This window comes from Elephas maximus, chromosome 3 (assembly GCF_024166365.1).
Source record: "Elephas maximus indicus isolate mEleMax1 chromosome 3, mEleMax1 primary haplotype, whole genome shotgun sequence".
Taxonomy (NCBI): domain Eukaryota; kingdom Metazoa; phylum Chordata; class Mammalia; order Proboscidea; family Elephantidae; genus Elephas; species Elephas maximus.
Genome location: NC_064821.1, coordinates 157765651 through 157793404, shown reverse-complemented (window position 1 = coordinate 157793404; position 27754 = coordinate 157765651). Strand labels below are relative to the sequence as shown.

At 38.9% G+C, this 27754-nt stretch overlaps 1 protein-coding gene across 2 annotated transcripts in view; it reads right to left on the bottom strand.

The window, feature by feature from the left end:
• RNF115 (ring finger protein 115) overlaps window positions 1-27754 on the bottom strand; it is a 67387-nt gene that overhangs the window by 31663 nt on the left and 7970 nt on the right. The window contains exons 2-4 of one of the 2 annotated variants that reach the window (XM_049879901.1): window positions 12905-12941; window positions 7208-7266; window positions 1294-1351 (exon numbers count right to left, since the gene is read on the bottom strand). In XM_049879901.1, coding sequence (XP_049735858.1) covers window positions 1294-1351; window positions 7208-7266; window positions 12905-12928 — 141 coding nt within the window. In that variant the 5' untranslated portion in view covers window positions 12929-12941. The remainder of the gene's footprint in view (window positions 1-1293; window positions 1352-7207; window positions 7267-12904; window positions 12942-27754) is intronic. The other variant, XM_049879900.1, reaches the window with a different exon arrangement.

The window sequence follows — 27754 nt, the reverse complement described above, 5'->3', positions numbered from 1 at the left end:
AGACATGATATGTCTTGAATCACTTTTTAGTCAACCAATGCATGTACCAAAGCAGTTCACAGCTAACCAAGAAAACTTAATACTAAATATTAAGAGTAAGTACCATAGGCCATAAGCAAAAGAAAACATCTTTAATAAAATAGGACTATTACCAAAACATTTCAAGTTTCTTGACTATAAATCAGGAATACAAAATTCAGTACAAACAAAAACCTAAAGGGCTAAAGGTCTTAAATTTTATTCAGAGAATAAATAAGATTGGGGGCTTAAGGTGTTATTGAGTACCATTTTTCAAATACATACTAATACAGTTTTAACTTATACATACACAGAAATAAATACCAAAAAATTTTACTTGCTCTCTAGGCACTTCACCTCTCTCTGAAGGAGGTTAATATGATCCAGAAACACAAAGAAATTCTGACAATAAAATTTAACTCTTTTCTGTCTTTCAGTGTCTGTCAGCTTTTTAGAGCCAAGCAAGTTGTGTGACAATAGAGAGTACACATAGAGAAGTAAAAGCAAACTGGTGTTTTTGGTAGGCTGAGCTAGTTTGTCCCTTCTGGCCTATACAGTTTCTAATTAAAAACAAAGAGGAAGTTGTAGGTCAACAGATAAAGTGAAAAAAGAAAAATACTCTGCATTTAATATAAAATGGTATTCAAGAACGCAGAGTAACATTTTATCTTCACGTCATAGTAAAGATTTTTGTTTTTCCCCAAAAATATGAATGCCACTTTACATAAAGAACCAGAAGGTAATTACAGATTCCACCTTGGAATCTGGGAGGCAAATAAATACCTTATCCTTAGTCGAGTCCCCTAACTCCAACTACACCAAACTAAGATGTTTATCAAGGTGATCTCTAGACACCACACCTCTGTACAAAGTTGAAGCCTGTGCCTCACTGAAACATTGATAACTCACCCTGGCCTGCCTGCTCTTTACCTGGCAGTTGTGCCACTAGAGCAGTTTGCAACACTGTGTTTTCAGGAACAGTACAAGCTCATTATCCCCACACCATACACACATTAAAGAAGCTAAAAACACCACTGGGTTTAAGACAGCACAGCCTGAAGCTATTACTTTCTCCTAATCAAGGATTTCCCAAAAATAACACACTGAAGCTCTAGCTACCAAAAACAAATGTTTCTAAAGACTACTCTTGCCCACATTTTTCTTATACATTCAATTAAACTCTGATGTTTTTCTGCACTGGAAGTAACTATCTGTCATGATTTTAACACCCACCAACTTCCTAAAGAATCCCTACACAGCCAATGGGAAACTTACCTCTGCAAAATGTGTTGATGTGCTATTATCTATCCGGCTGCTACCACCACCTAAAAAACTAAAGAGAAAAAGGAATGAGTGATGATTCTATTCCCAGGAACAAGTTCCTCTCCCAGAAGCTAAATATAGAATGGTATAATGAGAGCAAAGCCCAACAAAGAAAAATAAATCATCCCAACATGACAACTACAAAGGAAATTATGGGGAACTAGCATGTGGATAAGGAGCCCTAGCGGTGCAGTGGTTAAAGTACGTGGCTGCTAACCAAAAGGTCGGTGGTTTGACCCCACTAGCCACTCTGTGGACAACGATGCGGCAGTCTGCTTCCCTAAACATTTACAGCCTTGGAAATCCTATAGGACAGTTCCGCTCTGTCCTACAGGGTCACTATGAGTCAGAATTGACTCAACGGCAGTGGGTTTTATTTGGTTTTGGGCATATAGATTAATCTATCAAAAATATCAAAACAAAACACAAAATCAAGGTTAAATCAACTGAAAAATCAAGAAAGGCCACCACAAGAAGGGAGAAGGACCCACAGCTAAGTAATGCAACTCAAACTTGACCTAGCAAGAGAAGAAAAACAAATATTTATTCTCAAAGAGGCTAAGAAATAAAACAAGATTTTCAGTGTTTCACTAACAAAAATTCTACCATCAGGTGAACACAATATTTGAGGCTACAATAGTTAAAGATTTTAGCAAATGATTAAATATAAGGGGTCTGATACTACACTTAGCACATTATAAAAGGGCTCAATAAATATTTCTTCTCTGACAGTTCATCCTATATTCTATTCTTTGATTATTCTACCTCTCCATCAGGGCCCATCCCAAATGCTGCCTCCTCTATAAAGTCTTCCGATCTTACCAACAAAATAAGACTCCTCCACATACCCCTCTGCAATATGACTTCGATTCTAAATTCCACTTCGTATTATAAATATCTAAGATTTGTCCCATCTACTTCCACCTTTTCCTCCTTTCATAAATATAAATTCAGAAGGCAAAGTCCACATTTTATTAATGCCACAAATGTATGTAATGTTTATTATGTATCAGACATTATACAGAGTACTCATCACTTTGAAAGATATGAAAATGCCATATCGAATACTATGCAAGGAAAAATACAAACCGAAAATAAGAGGTTTTAATTCTGCCCGTTGAAAATAAGGAAAGGGGCTCCCCTTTTCCCTGTTCTTTCGGAATTCACTTTAGTTAACTTGTAATGGTAAGCCCTGGCCCAACGGTAAGAGCTGCTTGGCTGCTAACCCATCTTGAACCCATCCAGAGGCTCCAAGAGAGAAAGACCTGGTGATCTGCCTCCGTAAACATTAAAACCTGTTGCTGCTGAGTCGATTCTGACTCATACCAACACTACAGGACAAAGCAGACCTGCACCATAGGGTTTCCAAGGCTGTAATATTTATGAAAGCAGAGACTGCCATATCTTTCTCCCATGGAGCAGCCGGTGAGTTTAAACCACAAACCTTTCAGTTAGCAGCTGAGCACTTTAACCACTTCGCCACCAGAGCTTCTTACTCAGTTATATAAAGGATAAGACTTCTTTCTCTCTCTGCAATCTCTTTAGCAGACTGCCTGTGATGCATCACATTCTGGTTTAACGTTTATTCAATAATAAAACTTCTTTCTCTTCTATTTTCATGGAGAGCTTCTCTGGGTTGAGGGTAGATTTCATTTTTAGTAATTTTTCCCCAACAACTGGTAACTCAAAAATAAAAGTTACTGTATTAATATCACATGTATAAACCATAAAATAACTAGCTATTCCAAAGACCCTGAAGAACGAGAAGAAATATTAGATCTCATTGTTCCTAAGAAATTTGCAAAGAAGAGAGGAAATTGACTAATATTTGGGGAGGGGAAGAGATGGAAAGAATCACAAGAACTGCTGGATACCACCTTTACTTCAAGAGACACACAAAAACATACAAACATACATACAAACACTCACCCCAACGATATAAAGTCCACAAACTACTACAAATAGCTTTCATTTTCAGTATTACAATACCAAACCAGGTTATGTGCTCAGCTCACTGAAGAAACAGACACATCCTGGTTAGTCCGAAGGTGAAAAAGCAAAGCTAATGCCACTCTTTCATCATTTTCATGCCTTATTCTCTGATTAGACACCAAAGAATATTTACAGCCAACTTGGCCAAATACAGAATTTATCTGAGCTGAGGAATATGCAGTATGTTTCCTCTTCTCATTGCTCTTGTTTTACCATTTCCTGTGACTTATTATTACTATTAATTTACCCATCTCCAATTAGAGTTTTCCTTCACAATTCCCTGAAGACCACAACCAAAGAAAAATTTAAAAAGCTATCTCAACTGTCAGTTAAATATTTATCGAGTGCCTACTATGTGACAGAGCCCCAGTGATGCAGCGGTTATTAGGTCAGCTACTAACCAAAAGGTCAGCAGTTCAAATCCACTAGCCACTCCTTGGATAGCCTATGGGACAGTTCTACTCTGTCCTATAGGGTTGCTATGAGTTGGAACAGACTGAACGGCACCTAACAACAACAACAATAAAGAACAGTGAGGAATCTGTGAAACATTTCATAACATGGAGGAACCTGGAAGGCATTATGCTGAGTGAAATTAGTCAGCTGCAAAGGGACAGATATTGTATAAGACCACTATTATAAGAACTTGAGAAATAGTTTAAACTGAGAAGAAAACATTCATTTGTGGTTACAAGAGGGGGGAGGGAGGGAGAGTGGGAGAGGAGCATTCACTGTAGATAAGAATTACTTTAGGTGAAGGGAAAGACAACACGCAATACAGGGGAGGTCAGCACAACTGGACTAAACCAAAATCAGAGAAGTTTCCTGAACAAATTGAATGCTTTCAAGGCCAGCATAGCAGGGGCGGGGGTTTGGGGACCATGGTTTCAGGGAACATCTAAGTCAACTAGCATAATAAAATCTATTAAAACATTCTGCGTCCCACTTTGGAGAGTGGCGCCTGCGGTCTTAAACTCTAGCAAGTGGCCATCTAAGATGTATCAATTGGTCTCAACCCACCTGGACCAAAGGAGAATGAAGAACACCAAGGACACAAGGTAATTACAAGCCCAAGAGACAGAAAAGGCCACATGAACCAGAGACTACATCATCCTGAGACCAGGAGAACTAGATGGTGCCCGGCTACAATCGATGACTGTCCTGACAGGGAACACAACAGAGAACCCCTAAGGGAGCAGGAGAGCAGTGGGATGCGGACCCCAAATTCTCATAAAAAGACCAGACTTAATGGTCTGACTGAGACTAGAAGGACTGCGGTGGTCGTGGCCCCCAGACCTTCTGCTGCCCCACGACAGGAACCATTCCCAAAGCCAACTCTTCAGACAGGGATTGGACTGGACAATGGCATGGAGAGGGATGCTGGTGAGGAGTGAGCTTCTTGGATCAGGTGGACACTTGAGACTATGCTGGCATCTCCTCCCTGGAGGGGAGATGAGAGGGTAGAGGGGGTTAGAAGCTGGTGAAATGGACATGAAAAGAGAGAATGGAGGGAGAGAGCGGGCTGTCTCATTACGGGGAGAGCAATAGGGAGTATGTAGCAAGGCATATATGAGTTTTTGTGTGAGAGACTGACTTGATTTGTAAACTTTCACTTAAAGCACAATAAAAATTTTTAAAAATATACTTCTGTAAAAATTATTTCAAATGCAGAACTAGCAAAAAAGTACCTATATATCTATGCTAAATAACCAACTGACAAATAACTTACGAAACAAAGTTGATAGCTGTTTTTATTGTTCAAGTGCAGGCAGGCTTCCAGGGCTCCTCTACTTTCACTACATGGTCTGAAGCATTCAAATATCCTTGGTAATGGAAACCACCACTCCTATTCTTTGGGGTTCTGCTTCCCCCTGAAACTCCTCAGCATTCCCATTCCTTAATATTCCTTTATATTTTTAGAGTGGCAATGATCATTAAGATGGCACAGGACCAGGTAACATTTCATTCTAATACATATAAAGCTGTCATGAGTAGGAGCCAACTAGATAGCAATTAACAACAGAGGTAATCATAGAGAAGGGATAATAAAAACCACCACAGTGGTTTCAGAAATGTTACAAAGCTTAAGAAAACTTAAAAGGTGTCCCTCTAGAGGTATGTCGAGTAGAAGATAGGGCACGTTATCCAATGTTTACATAAAAGAACTTATTGATTCTTACCACCCATTACTTAACGTTGTAACTGTCAAGTATTCAAATTAGCTTTGTTTATGAACATTATAATAGGGAATACCATGCTGCCTCTAACAAACACTCAGTCTACAAAAACAATTTTTTTTCACCTATTTAAAACAATGATCTCTTTCAAGAGGCACAATCTTTGCATTTGAGTAGTTGCAACCAACAGTACCTACACAGTACAACCTTTGATGTACAAAGAAAGGCATACATAGAAGAAACATAACATCGAGTGAGAGCAGAATCCACAGGGCTCATAGATCCCTTCTAGCCAAGGATTCATCCTGCAGTTAAACATTATTCTCATTTATAGCTGTAGTTATGTACAGAGGCCTAACTAAAGAAATGAGGATTACTGTTAAGAAACCAAGAAAAAAATAAGCCCATTAATTACCCCATACAGCTGATACATCCTTTATTTAACACATGCAGAGCATAAGTGCCTGAAATAAGTATTTGATGCAATTAAAATAGCACAAATAAAAAGATACCCCAAATGAGCATGCCATCCACACAAAATTGCTAACTTTGCTGCCATGCTAATCTCAGTGTGGTATTGTGTTATTTAAAACCAAGATTATTAAATCAAAGTAAGGGTCTGGACCAAACTAGATTCCATGCCACATACTGCCCCAGAAGCTCTAGCTCATTTACACACATAATCAGCAATCATTAATAAAGCCAAACTAATAGTACATACTGTAAAGTGTGTGGTTTTTTCCTGGTTGTGGAATGGACCTTCAACTTTAGACTCTGCCAACAGCAACAGTATAGGAATTATCTACTGCCATTAAAACCTCCAAAGGCACTCCAGGATTAAAAGTTGCAGACTACAGATCCTTTTTATTCAGTCGGTACTTCTTTAATTGTCTAAGCAATGTTTAGTCAGATAACCCCAGAAGAAGAAAAATGCCTTTACGTTTAGCCAAACAAGGCCATCCTATCAATGTTACACTGTCTTTGTTAAGTTTTTATAGTTTTATTCATACTAACCAAAAATGAATACATAGTATTATCACTTCCAGAAATATTTCCCCTTTTTATCAGTCTTATATCTTTATTAAAACCAATGAGAGCAAATTTCAAGCATTACAAAACACAAATATTAATTAACAGTGGCAAGAAGGCATAAATTTGACCACAAAAATGCTAAAGCAATCACCCGAATAAGAACAAGAGACCCAAGGCTTTCTCGAAGTCAAATGATAACTCAGTTTTCCTGACTAGAACAATCTATAACTGTATCTTGTTAATATCCTTGTCAGAATTCACTCCCCCGTCCACCAAAAGGTGTAACAGCAGCTTACCTTCAGGTCATACATACAGTGGTCACTAGAAATCAATCAATAATCTCAGAGAGCCTTGAAATCTCAGAAAATAAATAAAAATTTACCAGATTTACTCTGATATTAATATAGAAATTCCCCAAGAATGCCACACACAATCAGAAGCAGTAGATCTCATCATACCCACTATCAGATCACTTTCCAAATTTTCCTATTTTTCTTTCCCTTCCCTGTCCCACTTTTCCTCATCCCAATCCACCCCAAGCACACATACCCTCTACTGGCAGAGAGAATAAGCTATAAAATAAATTCCCTTCTTTTCATTCAGTTGATGCTGAGAGAAAATAATTCTGAAAGAATGCCTGATTTATTCATTAGCTTGTACAATACCTGGAATCATCTGTCACTTCTTCAATAAAGCCTGATTCACATCTGGGACAGATATATTCCTATAAAAGAAAGAAAGAAAGAAATAAAAGTCTTTCATTAGAAAGCTATGTAACTACTGTCACAGTAGCATGTTGAACACAAGCTGACGCTGTGAAATGTACTCACTGACTCCCAGGATAGTTCTTTCCTGGCAAAAATAGAATTCCATATGGTGTTTGAAGAATACCTTCATAGCTCCCACTGAGAGCTGAAAGGGAGCGTGTCAAAGATTTTTGGATTCCTTTTAATGTTATTGATTTTTTTAATTGGAATGAATTCATTATTTATGTTTCTTTTCAAATCTAATGAAAAAGCTCCAGTAGCTATTTCGGAGCAGTAAAAGATCATAATGTTGATGGGTAAAAAAAACTTATTTTTTTACTACAAACACTGAGGGGACATAAACTGAATCACAGCATAAACCAATTTGTACACGAGAGATCTGGAAGGAGGCTTTACAATATTTCTAATCAGTTTTCTGATTATCAATGGTTCCAAATAAAACTTAATATTCTCAGGCACTCTATAGAAATGTTAATTCAAATAACTAAAACAATTCTATTAGATCAGTTTCTGTTCCCCTTAGCACCATAAATCTTACTTTTAAATAATATCAAGTCTGGGGGCTGGTAAGACAGAACACACTTCAGAGCCTGCTTTATCATAGTTTTTAAAAATGTATTTTAACTACCTATTAAGACAGATCTGGCAAAGACATTTTCAGGTATTTTCTTTTTCCGTATACTTTCTGAACCCTAAACTTTGTCTTATCAGAAGATGATGTAACGCTGCATTTGGCTGCACAAGAAAAGACAGTCAGAATGGTTACTCACACTTACCCAAATGCCTACTTAAAAGGGATACAGAGAATAAAAAATCAATCCCTCATGTCAAGATTAGTTTGGTGGAGGCAGTCAATCCAAGAACCAAAAACAATTAAATAACTGCTATAATCAATGCATAATGGTATCATAACCAAATACCAAAATTTGCCTGGGGGAATCTGGGAAGGCTTTGTCTGAAATACCCACTGCCGTGGAGTCAATTCCAACTCACAGCAACCCTATAAGACAGAGTAGAACTACCCCATGGGGTTTCCAAGGAGCGGCTGATGGATTCAAACTGCTAGCCTTCTGGTTAGCAGCCAAGCTCCTTGTCTGAAAGAGAGGTTCTTTAAAAATTTAAGTCTGTTTATTCAATAAAAAAGAAAATTATGAGTTAAGGATCATGACAATAGAATACAGTGTGCAAAGATGTTAGAGGGGAGTGGTATAATGAGCATGGATAGGTAGGCAGGGATCAGATTGTAGAAAACTTCAGATACCATGCTGAATAGCTGGGACTTTACCCTATAGATCTGAAATTCTCAACTTTTTTCCTCCACTACACACATGAATGCTCATTAGAAGCAAGGACGGTTATGCTTTGTCTCACATACTTTGGATACGTTATCAGGAGGGAGCAGTCCCTGGAGAAGGGCCTGGAGAGGGGCATCATGCTTGGTAGAGTAGATGGTTAGCAAAGAAGAGGAAGGCCCTTAACCAGATGGACTGACACAGCGGCTGCAACAATGGGCTCAAGCATAACAACGTTTCCAAGGATGGCGAAGGACTGTTCAGTGTTTTGTTCTGTTGTACATAGGGTCGCTATGAGTAGGAACCGACTCAACAGCACTTAACAACATACCAAAAGATGATACACACTCCTAATGGGCTTATTGTGACCTATTACAGACATAAAATAATCTGGAGACCATATAAACCCTGAGACCCTCCTGCCACTCAATCATCTCCCACCCTCCCAGGCAACAGGAACTCTATTCCTTTCTCACTAAGAAAGCTTAACCAAATGCAAGTGAGACTGACTTTGTTGTTGTTGTTAGTCATCATCAAGCCTATTCCAACTCATGCTTAAATCTACCCTAATGTCTAAAGTTAAAAAAAAAAAAAGGAATCAAAAACTGTTGTAAATCACCAAGTTCACAATGCCAACCTCTCTTCTGTCTCCCTATCTCTCTCATTCCCATTGCTTTAAATACCTACTGTGCTCCAAAAACTTCCAAATGTGTTATCTCCATCCCAGGCCACTCTTCTGAACTCTAAGTTCATTTCTCCTCATGTGTATTCCCTCTTGCTCTTTCTCTTTCTTACACAGAAACACACATACACACCCCCAAGAAATGGCCTGTTTGCTCATACTGAAAACCTGGGAGTCATTCCTGACACCTCCCTCTCTATTTCCCACACTCAACCATCAAGTCATGGCCCTCCCACCTCCAACACATTTCTCAAATGTACCTACTTGTTGCTCCATTGCCACAACCTTAGCCCAAGTCAGCACTGGCTCTAGGCACTGAATGCCCTCCCCCTCTTAAGTGATGTCCTGGTTTTCTTCTAGCTTTTTCCAATCTGTTCTGCATATTGAAGTCAGAACAATCTTTTAAAAACATAAAATAGATCCCGTCATTCCTATGCTTAAAATTCTTCAATTACTTCCTAAAACATATAAAAGAAAATCCAACTCTTTAGCATGACTTATAAAGCCCCTGATTCAGCTGGTTTCTGCTCAACTTGCTAGTCTCATTTCAGGCTACCCTCTCCCTCCCTCAGTGCGTTATAGTCACACTGGCCTTCTTTCAATTCTTCTCACCAAGCTCATCCCTGCCTCGAAGCTTTCATATACACTGCTTTCATATAGACTGCTTCCTATAACTACAACAAGGAGGCCTGGTGGTGCAGTGGTTAAGAACTTGGCTGCTAGCTGAAAGGTCGGCAGTTTGAACTCACCAGACTCCAAAAGAGAAAGATGTGGCAGTCTGCTTCTGTAAAGATTACAGCCTTGGAAATGCTACAGGGCAGTTCTACTCTGTCCTACAGAGTTGCTAAGAGTTGGTATTTGATATAGTTGAAATTTTCTATGACAAAATTTTTGTATGTTTGTTTGTTAGTTTTAAGTTACCCCAGTCTGAGAAACAGACGCCAAGAAACTGTTAACCAAACTATGTACTGAACAAACTGTGACCAACCCAAAGTAAAATTTGAATATTAGAAATAGCCTATGAAGTTACAGAATTAAGTGTGGGGGGAGGAGGCTTACTAATATTTATTAAACACCTATGATGTGCTCAGCATTGTGCTATTCCTCTTAACCACTCTGTGGGGAAAACATTGTTATTTCTATTTTACAAGTAAGAAAGTGAAATAAATTGTTTGTTGCAGATTTTATTTTCCAAATGATCCCAACAATTTCTCCCAACCCAAATGCTTTTCTGCAATATGACCTTCCTATTCTCTTTTAAGAGATGAAGTCTATTTATTCACCTCTTTGAATCTAGTGGCCTCTGTTAACCGATATGATCAAAGTAAAGCTTGGTCAGTTTCAGGTAGAGCCTTTAACTGGCCTAGAAGCTTCTGTTTCCTCTTAGAGCCCTGAGCAACCATATAGCAAGTCCAAGCTACTCTGCTGAAGAGCACTGACATATCAGACAAGTAAGGAAAAAGAACATCTTGGAAGCCTAGCCCAGTAAAGCCTTCAGATGGCTCCATGTCCAGGCTCTATCTAACCACAGCTGCATAACAGACCCCAAAGGAGAACTGATCAGCTGGGACCTGTCAATCCACAGAAACATAAGAGACAACAAGAAATTACTGTTTTAAGCCATTAAATTTTGGGTGATTTGTTAGGTAGTAACAGAAAACTAAGGAGTCCTGGTGGCACAGTGGTTAAGCACTCTGCTGCCAGCCAAAAGGCTGGTGGTTCAAAACTACCAGCAGCTCCACGAAAGAAAAGACATGGCAAACTGCTACCATAAAGATTACAGCCTAGGAAACCCCAATGGGGCAGCTCTACTTTGTCTTACAGGGTTGCTGTGAGTAGGAATCTACTAGCGGGCACACCAACAACAGAAAACCAGAACACGGTCCTAGGGATGGAAAGGAGCTTTGAACCTTGATCTTTCTTGAATCCAAAACTCTATCACACTGATTGAAAATAACTATGCTTTTGACAGAAGGAAGAGAAACTATAATTTGTTGAGGGTTGAATGGAAAGGCTTATGGCAGGGCCAGAGGAGGCCTCGGGAAATTCAGCAGCCATCCAGACTACTATCCCCTAACCCCTTAAAGAATTTATTACCTTGGTGAATACAACACAATACCGGGTCTGACCCTCAATCTTACAAGCTCAGAAACCTCATTTGGCAGAGTAAGAAAGGACTTGTCTCTTGGATATTCATATAAAACCAAATTTAGAAGTTGTATATATATAAACCTAGAATGCTAGTTTACTTAATTATAATGAAAAAGGGTTATCAAATGCCCATTTACTTTTACTATTCAGCACAGTCTTTCTCAATAAGCAGATCTACCTGGAAAGCATCATGACATAAAGGAAAAAAGTTCTGGAATTAGAGAGCTGAATTCCAATCTCAGGTCTCCACTAATTTTGGATATGAAAGTCTTGAGGAAGTCACATTACCTTTCTGACTCAGTTTTCTCATCTGTAAAATGGAGACACTTGCTTCGTTGCCGTATTCTTGTAAAGATTAAGATTTTGCAAAATACTTAACTCAATGCCTGGCAAATAATATAGTAGACACTTCATAAAAATAGCTACTGTAGTTATTCCTGATTACAATCACTTGATTTTAACCAGCAGAAAACCAGACCAAGAAAGTATGTAATTATAAAGCTGTGTCACCATGCTAGGATAGTCTCACCTATCCATCCCCACTATGAACATAAACAAAATCCTGAAAATCAGGGACCTGGGATCCCTCTATCATGGGCAGTACCAGGAAGGGCACTGCTTCTGTTTGCCTCTGACTCTTCCTTTTCTATGCTTTCAATACTGACCAGCGATTCCCACACCCTCTTCTAATGCATGCATTCTTTCTCCAGATTGAGTATATTATAATTATTTGATTATATTTTTTGAGTTACACTCAGAAATCAGTCATGCCTTGAGATTACAACCAGACTGAATTTTAAGTGTTTATCTCTTGGGGCACTTATAAGGATGGGTGACTTCAGATTTTAATTTTTCCTAACTTTTTTCAGACGTAAGCTTAACTTCAGTGAGTCAGAACCTACTCTATAGCACCTAATAACAACGACGACAACACGCTTAACTTCAGTTTCAGGAGAAACTTCCATGAATTAAAGACAATTGTAAAGGGGTCAAATAGGAACCAAATACAGGCTCTCCCTGTCTCCATAATCCTCACCACCCCACCTTTCCCCCAGCCTTGGCCTTAGTATTATCCTAATATATTCAGATACAGAGTTCTGAATTTAAAGCATAAGTGGCATTTGTTGGGGGTAGAAGGGAAATCAAGAATAAATAATGAATTAAGTACCCACTATACACCTGTAGAAACCCTGGTGGTGTAGTGGTTAAGTGCTACAGCTACTAACCAAAAGGTTGGCAGCTCGAATCCACCAGGCACTCCTTGGAAACTCTATGCGGCAGTTCTACTCTGTCCCGTAGGGTCGCTATGAGTCAGAATTGACTTGACGGCAATGGGTTTGGCTTTTTTTTTCCTATATGCCTGGTGCTATAAAAATATCTCTTCTGCTTAGTTATTAAATACATCAAGTCTTCACACCGAACCCCCACCAATAATCTCCAATGTATATAGCCCCCATCATAAAATCTTACCCGCCAAAATATGCAGTAAGTCATTTCTGTTATCCATCTGTAAAACAGAAAACCGTTGCCTTCAAGTCAATTCCAGCTCCTAGTGATCCTATAGGACAGAGGAGAACTGCTGCATAGGGTTTCCAAGGCTGTAGTCTTTACTGTGTGGCAGAGGCTGGTGGTAGGTTCAAATCACCAACCTTCCAGCTGGCAGCTGAGCGCTTAACCACTGTACCAGTAGGGCTCCTTGGAGAAGCAAACCTAAGTTACTTACCTAGAATCACTAGAAACAGAAACCCAGTTGTTTCCATCAAACTAAGCTGCCTCCCCCCTAAAGTCTGAAAGTATACTGTACACAATTCTAGTGAAAATAGTGAGTAGCAGGTACATGTGAATGAACTGCTTCAGATGTTCCACTGCCTATTTCATCTAAAAATACCCACATGCAGAAATATTTTTTACCATTAATAGTCTGCATGAAGAACAACTCCCTAAGCATAGCTTAGCCCAGATGCTTACCCACTGAAAAGAGGAACAGCACAAGAGGACACAAAGCACTTAGAATACATGAGGGAAAGGAAAGGATGGTTTTTAATAGATTAATGCATCATTTCTTCTTCCTTCCTACACTGCAAGGGATCAGTTATCACAAAATATGAGATGCTGGCAGGACAATGAGCTACAAGCCAGGATCTGCTTACAGCAAGTCCTATAGTGTGAAGCCTACTTACCCTGGAACCTTATGCAAATATAATTCAATAGTTATTCAGTATATAAAATGTCATACAAAGACTGACTATTTATTTTCTAATTCCACAGCACTGCTTTTCTACATTTTCACTATCAGCTTCTCAGTGTTTTTTTTTTTTTTAATTTAAAACAGAAGAAGCCTATTCTGTCTCATCTGAGAGTCAAAATCAAAGATTACAATATTTAGTTACACCCTACTGTTTATATTCGCTTTGAGCATAACATGACAAAGCTGTTCAGAACAGTTCCTTTTCAAACTCCTAATTAGGAGGATTAGGAACATAAAATCTTTGAAACAAATCACAGCAACTAGGCCAGGTACCCACCACATCCTGAATTTCACACCAATTCACATCAACTCCACATCTCTAGGTCAAAGTTCCTGCTTTTTATTCGAGACTATTTCCATAATTCCCTATCGCCTTTTTTCAAGCAAGGTCAGATTTCCTCCGTTTTCAAAAGCATCCAGTGAACCCTAAAATAAAGAAAAGAGAACTTCTAAATTGTTTCCAATTCCACCATTACCTTCAGGGTCATTAAGAAGGACCTTTTTCTCCATCTGTAATACCAGAGCACAAATGCTGTCCTCACTTGTCTCCCTCACCTCTCCTTCAGGAAAACTAGAAGTCTGTCTGTCCTATTCACATGTCCAAGGAGCTGTGGTGGCAAAGCGGTTAAGCACTCAGCTGCTAACAAAAAGGTCCGTGATTCAAATCCACCAGCCACTCTGCAGATGAAAGATGCAGCCGTCTATTTCCGTAAAGATTACAGCCTTTGAAAACTCATAGCGACCCTACAGGACAGAGCAGAACTTCCCCCATAGGGTCTCCAATTAGTCACCTTTTGGTTAGCAGCCCCACCAGGGCTCCACCACAGAAATAAGAGCTGTGACACAAATACATATGTGCACACCCATGTTCACCACAGCATTATTCACAATAGCAAAAAGATGGAAACAACCTAAGCGCCCATGAATGGATAAACAAACTATGGTGGATACACACAATGGAATACTAAACGACATTAAAGAACAATGATGAATCCATGAGACATCTCACAACATGGATGAACCTGTAGGACATTATGCTGAGTGAAATAAGTCAATTACAAAAGCATGAATATTGTATGAGGCCACTATTATTAAAAGTCAAGAAAAGGTTTACACACAAAAAGAAACATTCTTTGATGGTTACCAGGTATGAGAGGGGAGGGAGAGAAAATCACTAACTAGATAAAAACCAAAAAAAAAAAAAAAAAAGCCCATTGCCGTCAAGTCAGTTCTGACTCACAGCGACCCTGTAACTAGACAGAAGACATGAGTTAACAAGAGGGATGTCAGCATGACGTGACCAAGGCAAAGCAAAACACTGGGAGGAACAGAAGTATAAAAAGAAACAGCAGTAAATACTATTACATACACAATCATGCAATAACGATAATCCCACCCAGTGCCTTCGAGTCAATTCCGACTCATAGCGACCCTATAGGACAGAGTAGAACTTTACCCATAGAGTTATTAGTGTGTGATAAGAATAATAACAAAAATTTACGAGTAGATACACAGGTAGATATGTAAGTTGAACAGGTGTGGGATGGCATATGGGAGTACACCCACGAACATATATAGGTTTGGCAGAGGATATTTCTACACACATTTTTATATATACTGCAAATATGTCCACATATATAGTAGAGCACACAGAGGGCAAAGCTACGAAAACTTCTTAGTCATAACCAAACACCTTGAGGAACTGGATCACTGGGCTTGAGGGCTTAGGAACACAGTCTCGGGAGACATCTAGGTCAACTGGCATAACAAAGTCCATAAAGACAATGTTCTACATCTTACTTTGGTGAGTAATGTCCGGGGTCTTAAAAACTTCTGAGCGGGCACCTAAGATACAACTACTGGTCTCTTCCCATCCAGAACAAAGACAAGTGAAGAAAATCAAAGACTCAAAGAAACGATTAGTCCAAAGGACTAATGGGCCACATGACTCAGAGCCTCCACTAACCTGAGACCAGAAGAACTAGATGGTACCGGGATACCACTACCAACAGCTCTGATCTGCTGTGGACAGAGTGAGAGAAAAATGTAGAACAAAACTCAAATTTATAAAAAAGACCTGACTAACTGGTCTGATAGAGACTGGTACAATCCCCCAGACTATGGCCCTTAGACATCCTTCAAACCTGGAAAAGAACCCACCCCTGGAGATCACTTTTCAGCCAAACAATAGACAGGCCTAAAAGTGAACAGTAACACTTGCAAGGAACATGCATGAGCCTCAGAACAATCAACAATATGAGACCAAAAGGGCAGCATTTGCCCTAACACAAAGTTCAGGAGGCAGGAAGGGGCAGGAAAGATGGACAAATGTAAACGGGGAACCCAGGGAGAAAGGGGGTAGAGTGCTGTCACGTCTAGGGGATTGCAACTAATGTCACGAGACAAAATGAGTATATATCGCTAAATGGAAACTAATTTGCTCTGTAAACTTTCACCCAAACCACAATAAGATGTTCCAAAAAAAAAAATTCATCATGTTAATTAAATAAATCTCTTGTTTATCTAGGAAAAAAAGAAGTATCAGAGAAAAAATTAACCTCATACAATCCAATATGGCCAGAAAAGACTTAGTTGTAGTGTTCTTTGTTTTATAGGTAGCAAAAGGGGGAATAATCCAGCAGCATAGATATAGAACGGTAAATGATCCAAAAAAAGTGTAAGTCTTTAGTTCTGATATGTACTACAACAGTTTGGAGGTAAAATTTATCTTCTTACATTTAGCTTAGGTTGAATTCTCTTACATAAACTGACAACATTCGTTCACTCAGCAAATATTTTCTAAGCTCTACATTCCAAGCATGATGCAGAAAAGAAAAGCATGCTTGGTGGGGAAAGAAAAATAACCTGGGATTGAGTCACTGAAATCATGTACAAAGTGTATATGCTGATAAAATCGTATTTCCACCAACTATATTCTAGAAATTAGGGAAGCAAAAGCACACAAAACAAACTCAATATCCTAATCTTAGGTACTGAATCTCAAAATAATAACTGACCAGTGCTTCAGAACAGCAAAAACTGGTTAAGAGCAATGGATTTCAAATTAAATAAAGCTAGACTGGAAACAAAGAATAACAAACTAGTTGTATACTGTTGGGCAAGTCACCTCACCTAATCAGATAGCGTCTGGAAGAAAAGAAGCTCTCAACAAACTGTAGGTTCTAATACCCTTCTCTGAGCAATCTGGATGTGGAGCATTCCTCAAACCGTGTTCCACAAGATATTAGTCAGCGGTCTACTAAGCCCCCACCAAAAAAAAAATCTAGAAGAGGCTGGATTAAAAATATTAACCATGGTTTCTATACTGAAAGATTTTCAGAGCCATTAATATGCTGTTCTGTCATAAAAGGGGAAGTGGAAGGATGGAAATGGGGAGAAGATTTAATATGCAGTATTTTATGATTCTGAATTCCTATTAAATCTCCTGGCACACAGTCTGAAAAATACTGATTTAGACTACTGATTTCTACTACTGACATCCAGATTCCACAAAGTAGTATAATTTTAAAATTAAAAAATTGGGAACCCACGTAGGATGGCCAACTTTTTAATTTCCCAAGTAAAAACATTAAAAAAAAAAAAATCACCAACTATCACCAACATTTCATTTTAAAAGGATCACTTTAAAACCAAAAAGGTCGTGATCTTATAATAAAGATCTTTATAACAACAAAAAGACAATGAGCCAACCATAAAAATGGGCAACGGACTTGAACAACCATTTTATTAAAGAAAACCAAAAACCAATCACATTGCCGTCAAGTCGATTCCAACTCATAGCGACCCTGTAGGACAGAATAAATCTGTGTCATGGGGTTTTCAAGGAGTGGCTGATGGATCTGAACTGCCACCCTTTTGGTTTGCTGCGGTCAGCTCTCAACCACTGTGCCACCAGGGCTTGTTTCACCAAAGAGGCTATTCAAATGGCCACCGAACAGACAAAAAGATGTTCAGCATCATTGTCATCAGCGAGACAAAGATCAAAACCACAGTGACATACCATTTCACTACCACTAAAACCACTAAGACGGCTAAAAATAAAAACAACAGAAAATAACAAATGTGGGGAAAATGGAACACTTACCCACTGCCGGTGGGAATGTAAAATGGTACAGCTGTTGTGCTAAACATTGTGGTGGTTCCTCAAAAAACTAAAAATAGAACTACCACACCTAGTGCCAGTGCCATCGAGTCAATTCTGACTCACAGCAACCCTACAGAACAGAGTTGAACTGCCCCATAGAGTTTCCATATGACCCAGCAATTCCACTCTGAAGTATATACCTAAAAGGCTTGAAAGCAGAGACTCGAAAAGAGACATATACACCAATAATCACTGCAGTACTATTCACAATAGCCAAAAGGTGAAAACAACCTAAATGACCATCAAGAGGTGAATAAAAAAAAAAAAAATGACCATCAAGAGGTGAATGGATAAACAAAATGTGGTACATACATACAACGGAATGCTACTCAGCCAGTAGGAGAAATCCATGCTACAGTATGGATGGAGCTAGAAGACATTATGCTGAGCAAAATAAGCCAATCACAAAAGGACAAATACTGCATAACCTCGCTTATTAAAAAAGGCAAGAAAAGGCAAATGTATACAGACCAAAGTTTATTAGTGGTTACCAGGGATGGGAGGGAGACAGAAAAGGTGGGCTTTAATGATGATGGAAAAATAACACTCATTTAAGGGTAGGGCTGCACAGCTGAATACTGTAATTGCTGTCAAGAAGTTGTACACCTCTAAAAAGTTACGTGATACATTTACAACAATGACAAAAAAAAAAAAAAAGAGTAGCTGCTAAGGCTGCTTATGTCAACCAAACACCTCGTGGGATTTGGTTCCTTGGGTTTGGAGGTTTAGGGTCACGATTTCATGGGACATTCCAGTTAACTGGCCTAGTAAGGTGTTCAGTGCTTCTGTTCTATCTCCAGTCACTGTGTAGTGCCTGGAGTCTTAAAAGCATACAAGCAGCCATCCAAGGCACAACAATTGGTCTCTATTCACCCGGAGCAACAGAGGAAGAAGCAGAGCCAGCAACAGAAGGAAGACATTGAATATGTGGCTATAATGGATTGAATTGTGTCCCCCAAATATATGTGTCAACTTGGTTAGGCCACATGTGGTTGTCCTCCATTTTGTGATTTTCCTGTGTATTATAAATCATAATCTCTGCCTGTGGTTAAAGAGGATGAGGGTGGGATGTAACACCCTTGCTCAGGCCACATCCCTGATCCAATGTAAAAAGATTTTCCCTGGGGTGTGGCCTGCACCACCTTTTATCTTTCAAGAGATAAAAGGAAAGGGAAGCAAGCAGAGAGTTGGGGACCTCATACCACCAAGAAAGCAGCACCAGGAGTAGAGCGCATCCTTTGGACCCAGAGTCCCTGTGCCTGAGAAGCACCTCAACCATGGGGAGATGGAAGACAAGGACCTTCTTCCAGAGCTGACAGAGAAAGCCTTCCAGTGGGGCTGACGTCTTGAATTTAGACTTCTAGCCTACTTTACCGTGAGGAAATAAATTTCTCTTCGTTAAAGCCATCACTTGTGGTATTTCCGTTATGGCAGCACTAGATGACTAAGACAGTGGCTAACTGCCTCCATGAACAACTGCCTCCTTTGCCACAAGACCTAAGGAACTGGATGGTGCCCGGCTACCACTACTGAACATTTTAATCAAAGATTCCATAGAAGAACCCTGCTCAAAACAGGGAAAATGTAGAACAGAATTTCAAGTTCTCATGGACTCTAGACTTTCTGGAAACATGGAGGCTGGAACTATTGCCCCCTCACCCCCCCAAAAAAGAACAGACCTTTAAATTAAATATATTTAACACTATGAAAAACTTATTACACTGTCCTCCTTCCTACCATGTGCCCACAGGAAAATCCAGAGCCTCTCAATTAGACCTCTTCATCAAAATATAATATTTGGAATTCTAGTTCTGGGTTTCTATTAATAAAACAAGAGAAGTTCATAAGTATAATCAAATGCACTTCACAGCAGGGACATTCAGGTCAGGAAAAATCACATACAAACTGGTTGTTAAAAGTTACCACTGACCATTACAGAGTAAGAAAACAATGACTTAACGGAATAGAATTTTAAGAACGAAAGCAGTTCAAGAAAACAAAGGGGGTATTTATAAAACAGTCCTCATAAGGAAATTATCTCAGGACAAATTTACCTGTCACTAATCCCAAGTCTTTAAAGGTTTGAGGTTTTAATTTATTCAGTCAACATTACCAACATCAAGAATGTTTGTTTGGCCCCAGACACCGGGCTAACTCAGAACTGAAGCTACTCCCAAAGTTCACCTTTCAGCCAAAGATTAGACAGGCCTATAAAACAAACAATAACACATGTGAGGAATGTGCTTCTTAGTTTAATCAAGTATACAAGACAAAATGCGTAATACTAGCCCAAAAGCAAAGACAAGAAGGCAGGAAAAGACAGGAAAATTGGACGAATGGACACAGGGAACCCAGGGTGGAAAGGGGGAGAGTGCTGACACATTGCAGGGACTACAACCAATGTCATAAAATAATTTGTGTATAAATTTTTGAATAAGAAACTAATTTGCACTGTAAACTTTCACCTAAAGCATAATTTAAAAAAAAAAAAAGGAATGTCTGTTTGATTTAATCAAGGAAAATCTCACCACTACATTGCATTGTCTTCAATTCTAAGATTTTCAAGATTTTTCATTAATCGTAAGACAAGAGAATATACATGATAATAGTTTTTAACTTCATGAAGGAGAATCTTTGTTTCAGAGGTAAAATTTAAATCCCAGTAGGATTAATTCAGTGGATAGTACATGATCTACATAGAAAAACTACAGAACAAAATTCTCTTACACAGAATCCAAAAATACTCAGAAGCTCAAATCACTAAACCATCAATAGCAGAAATAAACACAATTGCTTCATTTTACAGATAAGGAAAGCTAAATCCTCAAAGGTTCAATAATTTGTTTAACGTTAAAATGAAACTTCTCCCCACAGCACTATAATACGACTTATATATAATTAATAAAATAAATGAAAACAGCTATAGAAAGGGCTAAGAAGCCCTGGTGGTGCAACAGTTAAGAGCTCGGCTGCTAACCAAAAGGTAGGCAATTCAAATTCACCTGCTGCTCCTTGGAAACCCTACGGGGCAGTTCTACTGTCCTACAGGGTCACTATGAGCCGGAACTGATTCGGCAGCAACAGGTATAGAGAGAGCTGACAGCAGTTGCAAAATGAAGGCTGGTGGTTAGTACTACAGCTTTACTGCCAGTTTGTTTCTTCTGAAAGCCCCTTCCTACCATTTTAAAACTTATCTGAGACATTTGCTTTAATCTTCAGATAGCTCCATTACTTCGATGTTTAAACAGAAAGTCAAAAGGAGGAGAAAATATTTAAATCCTAATTCCACTACCCATTTTTCCCAACTTTTTATGAATCTCTTTACTTCTTTAGCCAAAGTACCCACAACAGCTCCTGGGATATACAGTAAAACCTGAGAGAGCTGAAACTCAACGGGACTGCCTTGTTTTTCTGGGTCTCACAAGTTTTCTGCCTTCAACAGGGTGCAGTCTTACCACGTTTCTATCCTCATTTTAGTGAAAAGTTATTTGGGTTTTCCTTCTCTGACAGGTTTCTGCCTTACACAGGTTCCAGGTTTTGCAAATTTTGCTACAGCAAACCAGTTGCCCTGGAGTTAATCCCAACTCAGTGGTGACCCCATGTGTCAAAGTGGAACTGTGCTCACTGGGTTTTCAATGGCTGATTTTTTGGAAGGAGATCACTAAGCCTTTCTTCTGAGGCACCTCTGGGTGGGCTCCAACCTCCAAGCTTTCAGTTAGCAGCCAAACGCGTTAACTGTTTGCACCACACAAGGACTCCCTTGGAATACTGCAGGCACCAATACGTAGTTAGTGGGCAATGTGGCTCAGTGGTAGAATTCTCTTCTTCCATGCAGAAGATCAGGGTTTGACTCCAAGCCAATGCACCTCATAAGCAGCCATCACTCATCTGTCAGCGGTGGCTTGAATGCTGCTATGACACTGAACAGGTTTTAGCAGAGCTTCTAGACTAAGGCGGACTGGAAGAAAGGCATGGTGACTGATTTCCAAAATTTAGCCAATGAAAGCCCTGCAAATCCCAACAGTTTGATCCACAACTGATTATGGAGATGGTACAGGACCAGGGAGCATTTAGTTCTGTTGGGTATGGAATCTCCATGAGTCAGTCAGACTTGTCGGCAGCTAACAACCATAGTTACTGAATGAATGCAAACAGACTGCTGTTATTACTGCATGACCTTTTGCTATTATCAAATACAAGTCAATTCTAAAATGCTGTATTTCACAAATACAGTGTATTCTGTGTTCTCAAAAAAAATATCCAGACTTTCTAAATCAATCAATCATACTCAAGATTAGAAACAGACATACTTCTGCCACGAATTACGAGAAGAAGCTAGAAAAACACCATATATAAATACGTAGAGAATTTAGTGGAAACCTTTTATAGCACTTGTATTTCAGAATCAGGTAGACCCATGCTATACTGGCTAATCTTGTTAGAAGCCTTTGGGATCTCTGACTCTGCTCTAATACTGTATCTAACACTGGTTTACACTAAAGCAGGATGCTAATTTAATACTAAAACAATCCCCCTCACTGAATCAGCACCTACACTTGAAGCAGAATAACAAACCGACGACTTTAGTGATTAGTTAAGTAAGGTTGAAAATTTTAGGGAATTAATCACTCACCATTCCCACTTGCTAATATTACTTTCAACCACTTTTTAATCTAAAAAAATGCAAATCAAGACTAGAAGTGAAAGCTAATTTGCCTTTTACATGTTACTAAAGAGAAAGTAAAAATACATTATAAATAGCTTTCACACTACATCAGCAATTCAAATAGCAACAATTTTTTCAACCCAACAAGTTATGGTTCAAAATTTTTATTGTAGGGGTCTTAAGTCCTCAACCTAACTTGTCTTAAGTAGGAACACTAACGTCTTTGTAAACACAAGATCAGGCCCTAATAACTAAAACCATAAATTCAAAATCAGGGGAATAACACCTCAATAAATTTGTCTTGACTATAAAAGCACCTCACACTATCACTTAAATTACAGAAGATTCACCAGAAGCAAATCAGTTCCATTCAACAAATTCAGTTACGAATGATAAATGAAATAACTCTGCTTAAAAAGCCAATCTACTGGTCATCTGGAGGCATATAACTATGGGAAACATACACGCTCATATATAAAAGCAAAGCTAGATGCAAAAACAAGAGGTTCAACTTTGCATGCCACTTATTAATGGCACAGTGGACTTGGTTCATCAGACCACTGCTTTGAGCCAACCTTTATTCACTAGCCTGCACATCTGTACTTCATTTTAAGGTGTTTTAGGATCATTATTACCCCCATCATTTTCAACAAGTACAAAAGCAGAAAAGTAGCAAGAAAAAGCTTGCAATTATAATTCATTCATTCAACAAATACTAATTGAATGTCTACCATGTACTAATGTTCTAAACACTGATAAAAAAAGAAGTAGCAATAATAAATGCGAGTGGTGAAGAAATGAGAAATTTAAAGGCATATGGGGAGAATTGTCTGAAGTACAAATAAGTCAAGTGTAAAGGACAAAGACTGAATCTTGCAATCCGTGAAAAGTACAGTACTAAATCGGTGAATAATAAGCAAGAGAAAAGGAGGAGTGAATGATACAATGAAAAAATGTTTTGCTGTATGACTAGAGATCATTCTCAATGATGACAATACAGTCCTCTAGGGGACATTTTGGACATTTATGGAAGTGCCTTTGTCACAATAATTAAAAATGCTACTGACATTTAATGGGCAGAGGCTAGGAAAGCACAGTAAAGTCCAGCACAAAGAAGAAGTGTCTCTATTCTCAAAACTTTCCATATGGATAGTTAGGTGAATGAAAACCTAAGTCTTTTCTGCATAATTTTAATATATAATAAATTTTCAGGAAGGCAACCATCAAATGAGAGGAAATGGCACTTTATTTGTAACTTTACCAAGACTTGCTCTCCATTTTTGTGGTTTGCCTCTCACAGTATTTAAGTTGCAAATACCCTGACAGCAGTCTACTCTGGTAGCTGTTAAATTGATTCAATGTTTGGTGCCAGTATCTACTACATTACGTCTTTCTGTTATGGATAGCCTGAGTATTCACAGCTTGAAATATGTATTATTTTGTCATGAATTTTTTTTTATTTACCTTTATATTGTGGATTAAAGAATTATTTTATTTTTAAGAAATATGTGTAGGAAAGTTATATTACCTAGGAATTTCATTTCATTAAATGCAGTATTTCAAAATATTATAAAAAAGAGGGTATTGGGTCTGATATGTTTGAGAATCACCAGGCTAAAAGATTAGCATCATTGTCAGATGCCTGCAGGTCACAGTTAATTCAGAAAAAGACATGTAACTATGGAAATTTTTCTTGAGAATGTAAATTCTAAGCAAGGTGACGGCGAGCATGACGAAACCCTTTTTGTAAGCTGAAGATGGTTCTTGGTTTAAAGTCTATTCAAATCTGCACAACAACAAAGTAAGGGACAAGGAGGTTAATATAGGGTACCCCGTCTAAGTCAGTCCCTGTGACAATTGTGGAAATCAAGGAGAGGTCACCTGTCTTAACAGATTTTCATGAAAGACAAAACTGGTCGTTCTGGGAAAAGACACCCAACAGTCTATTTAACATACAAGAAAACTACGCCTGATTTAAAATCACCAAAGAGCTGATTGACTTCTTTTTGACATACATGCGCCTGGGGACTCTGAATTTCCTAACAACTGAACTTAATAGAAAAACAATAATAATAATAATAATAACCTAAAATGTTTCTTCTATGGTAAGGGCCCCATTTCTCTACAAATAAGGATTGCTCATTCCTACACTGCCTTTCAACCAAGGATTACAAAGCTCCATTCCTCTGAATGTTTATTCAAGCTTCCAAAAGACACACCTAAGTATCATGTTACAACGGGATATACCATGTAAACTGAGAGGGTCAGATGACCCAGCTCATCACCTGAAGAATTAGTATCAGAACAAGGAATGCTAACTTCAGTCTACTCTCGCGGTCAAGAGTTTAAAGAAACTAAAAACATAAATACACAATCTCCTGAGCTCATAAAGGCTCTAAAAGAAACACAGAAAGTAAAACCTGACTAATGCTAAGGTGAGCTACAGAAAAATTAAAAGGTAAGTTGTCTGACTTTCACATTGTTTTCAAACTGGAATTTCCAGCTCTTACTAAATTTTACATGTGGTGTTACTACCTCAACTAATTCCCAGCTGACAAAAATTTGGATACTTTTCTTTTAGAAGTTGCCCTACAGTGTGTAACTTGAGAGGAGCGATCCAACTGCTCTGCTCTCAGTAACCACAAGGAAAGTGACCCCAACAGATAACGCTATGACGGAATAGCAGCCACAACTACTGAGCCCTAGTCTCTGTTCTAAACAGTCCCTTCCATCAGGGCCTCGGTTAAAATCATATGGTCTCAATTATCTTATTGAAAACTCTCATCAGGATCCTAAAATTAAAAATCAAAGCTACACAAGAACAAAACCTTAAGCATCAGTGACACAAGAAGAGAACAACTATCCCTTTATCTCTCTACACCAGGTTTTCTCAGTCTCAGAACTCTTGACAGTTTGGGCCAGTTAATTCTTTGCTGGAGAGAGCTGACCCGTGCAGCATGTTTAGCAGCACATCCGGGCTCTACACACTGATGACAGTACCAGCCCCTCCTAAATTGTGACAACCAAAAATACCTACTGACATTGCCAAATGCTCCCCGGGGAGCAAAATGGGCCCAGATTGAGAACCACTGCTCTACACTATCTCCTTTATTTCTCACTATTAAGCTGTGGACAGACGAAAAAGAAGCCAGCATTCACAGGCATCTGATTCTTAGACCTCTTCTAATTTGACTGTAGAGAACAAGATGAACCCATACCCTCCTTCTTTATCTTATAAAATGGCTGTCTGAAAGAATTTAGCATCCTCTCTCTCAACGTAAGTGAAAGTCATAAAAAGCCAACTAAACATAAAGAAACATGAAGTGCTAGCATCCAGTCGGTACTTACCAAAAACACACAAGGAATTTCATCTGTAGTGAGTTTAATTTTAAGATTTTGTTGTTCCTCATACTGAAAAGTCCCACAGAGTTCCCCAATATATATATGTGTATTTATTAGTAGAATTTCAAGGCTAGAACTAGCTTTCTGTCCATGAGAATATGCATTTCTTATTCCTAGATGCTTACAGGGAATATACTAACTGATAAGGTACGTTCAAAATTCACATGGCAGCACCTGCATTTTGTATATCTCTAGTTTTTCCGATGAATATTTCAAAACATTAAAATAACTACTTTTTAAGTATAACTCAGTGTTCAACTCATGATATCACTTATTCATTCAAGAAATACTTAATAAGAAACTGCTATACAGCACCAAATACACACTAAATAATCAAGCAGATTTTTCAGCAGGTATGTCACCAAGAGTTTATGATAATATACTAACCATAAGCTCCCAAACCCAGTTCAAATCACTAAATTGCTTCCCCGAGTTTAGCCACTCTACTAGCATTACTTAGACACCTCTCTGGGATCTTCCTAAATCACGAAATTTAAAAAGCGTGGTCAGTGAGCTTAGAGTTTTAAGGGTCACAAAGTCTTTCAAGAAATCTACTACTTAGCTAGTCATGGGTTGGTCAAAAAGTATTCCTGTACTAGCACCATTACAAATAAAGCACAATGATTAACACTTTGTGCACTGCCTGGTGACAGGCCAAACGAAAGAAAATCACTTAGTGATAATGATGACATTTTATTAGATCAAAGAAGGTGATATGATGAGGAGACGTGAAAGGGAAAGAAGACTGCTAGCTCTTTCAAGCAAAGCCTCAGAGGTGAGCAATACACTGGCAGTCCTTAATTAAACTGGTCTCTTGTCTGGATTTGGGAGATACCTTAATCCCCACGGAGTCTCTGGGTGGTGCAGTTAACACAATTGCTAACTGAGAAAGGTCAGAGGTTCGAGTCCACCCAGAGGCATCTAAGGAGAAACGCCTGGCAATCTACTTCTGAAAAAATTGAAAACCCTATGGAAATAACAAAAGCACAAACAGCAAAAGACAAAACAAAAGGAACCTCATAAAAATTAAAAACTTTTCTTCATCAAAAGACTTTACCAACACTCAATACAGGGAAGGTCAGCTCAACTGGACTGGGCAGCAAAGCTTCCTCAATAAACGGAACGCTTCGAAGGTCAGTGGAGCAAGGGTTGGGGTTTGGAGACTATGGCTTCAGGGGACATCTAAGTCAATTGGCAAAATGAATTCTATTAAGAAAACACTCTGCATCCCACTTTGAAGTATGGCGTCTGGGGTCTTAAATGCTAACAAGCGGCCATCTAAGATGCATCAATTGGTCTCAACCCACCTGGATCAAAGGAGAATGAAGAACACCAAGGTCACAAGGTAAGTATGAGCCCAAGAGACAGAAAGGGCCACATGAACTAGAGACTTACATCATCCTGAGACCAGAAGAACTAGATGGTGCCCGGCCACAACTGATGACTGCCCTGACAGGGAGCACAACAGAGAACCCCTGAGGGAGCAGGAGACCAGTGGGATGCAGACCCCAAATTCTCATAAAAAGACCAGACTTAATGGTCTAACTGAGGCTAGAAAAATCCCGGCGGTCATGGTCCCCAAACCTTCTGTTGACCCAGGACAGGAACCATTCCCAAAGACTACTCATCAGACATGGATTGGACTGGACAATGGGTGGAGAGAGATGCTGATGAGGAGTGAGCTACTTGTATCAGGTAGACACTTGAGACTATGTTGGCATCTCCTCTCTAGAGGGGAGATGGGAGGGTAGAGGGCGTTAGAAATTGGGAAAACGGTCACGAAAGGAGAGACTAGAAGGAGGGAGTGGGCTAACTCATTAGGGGGAGAGTAAGTGGGAG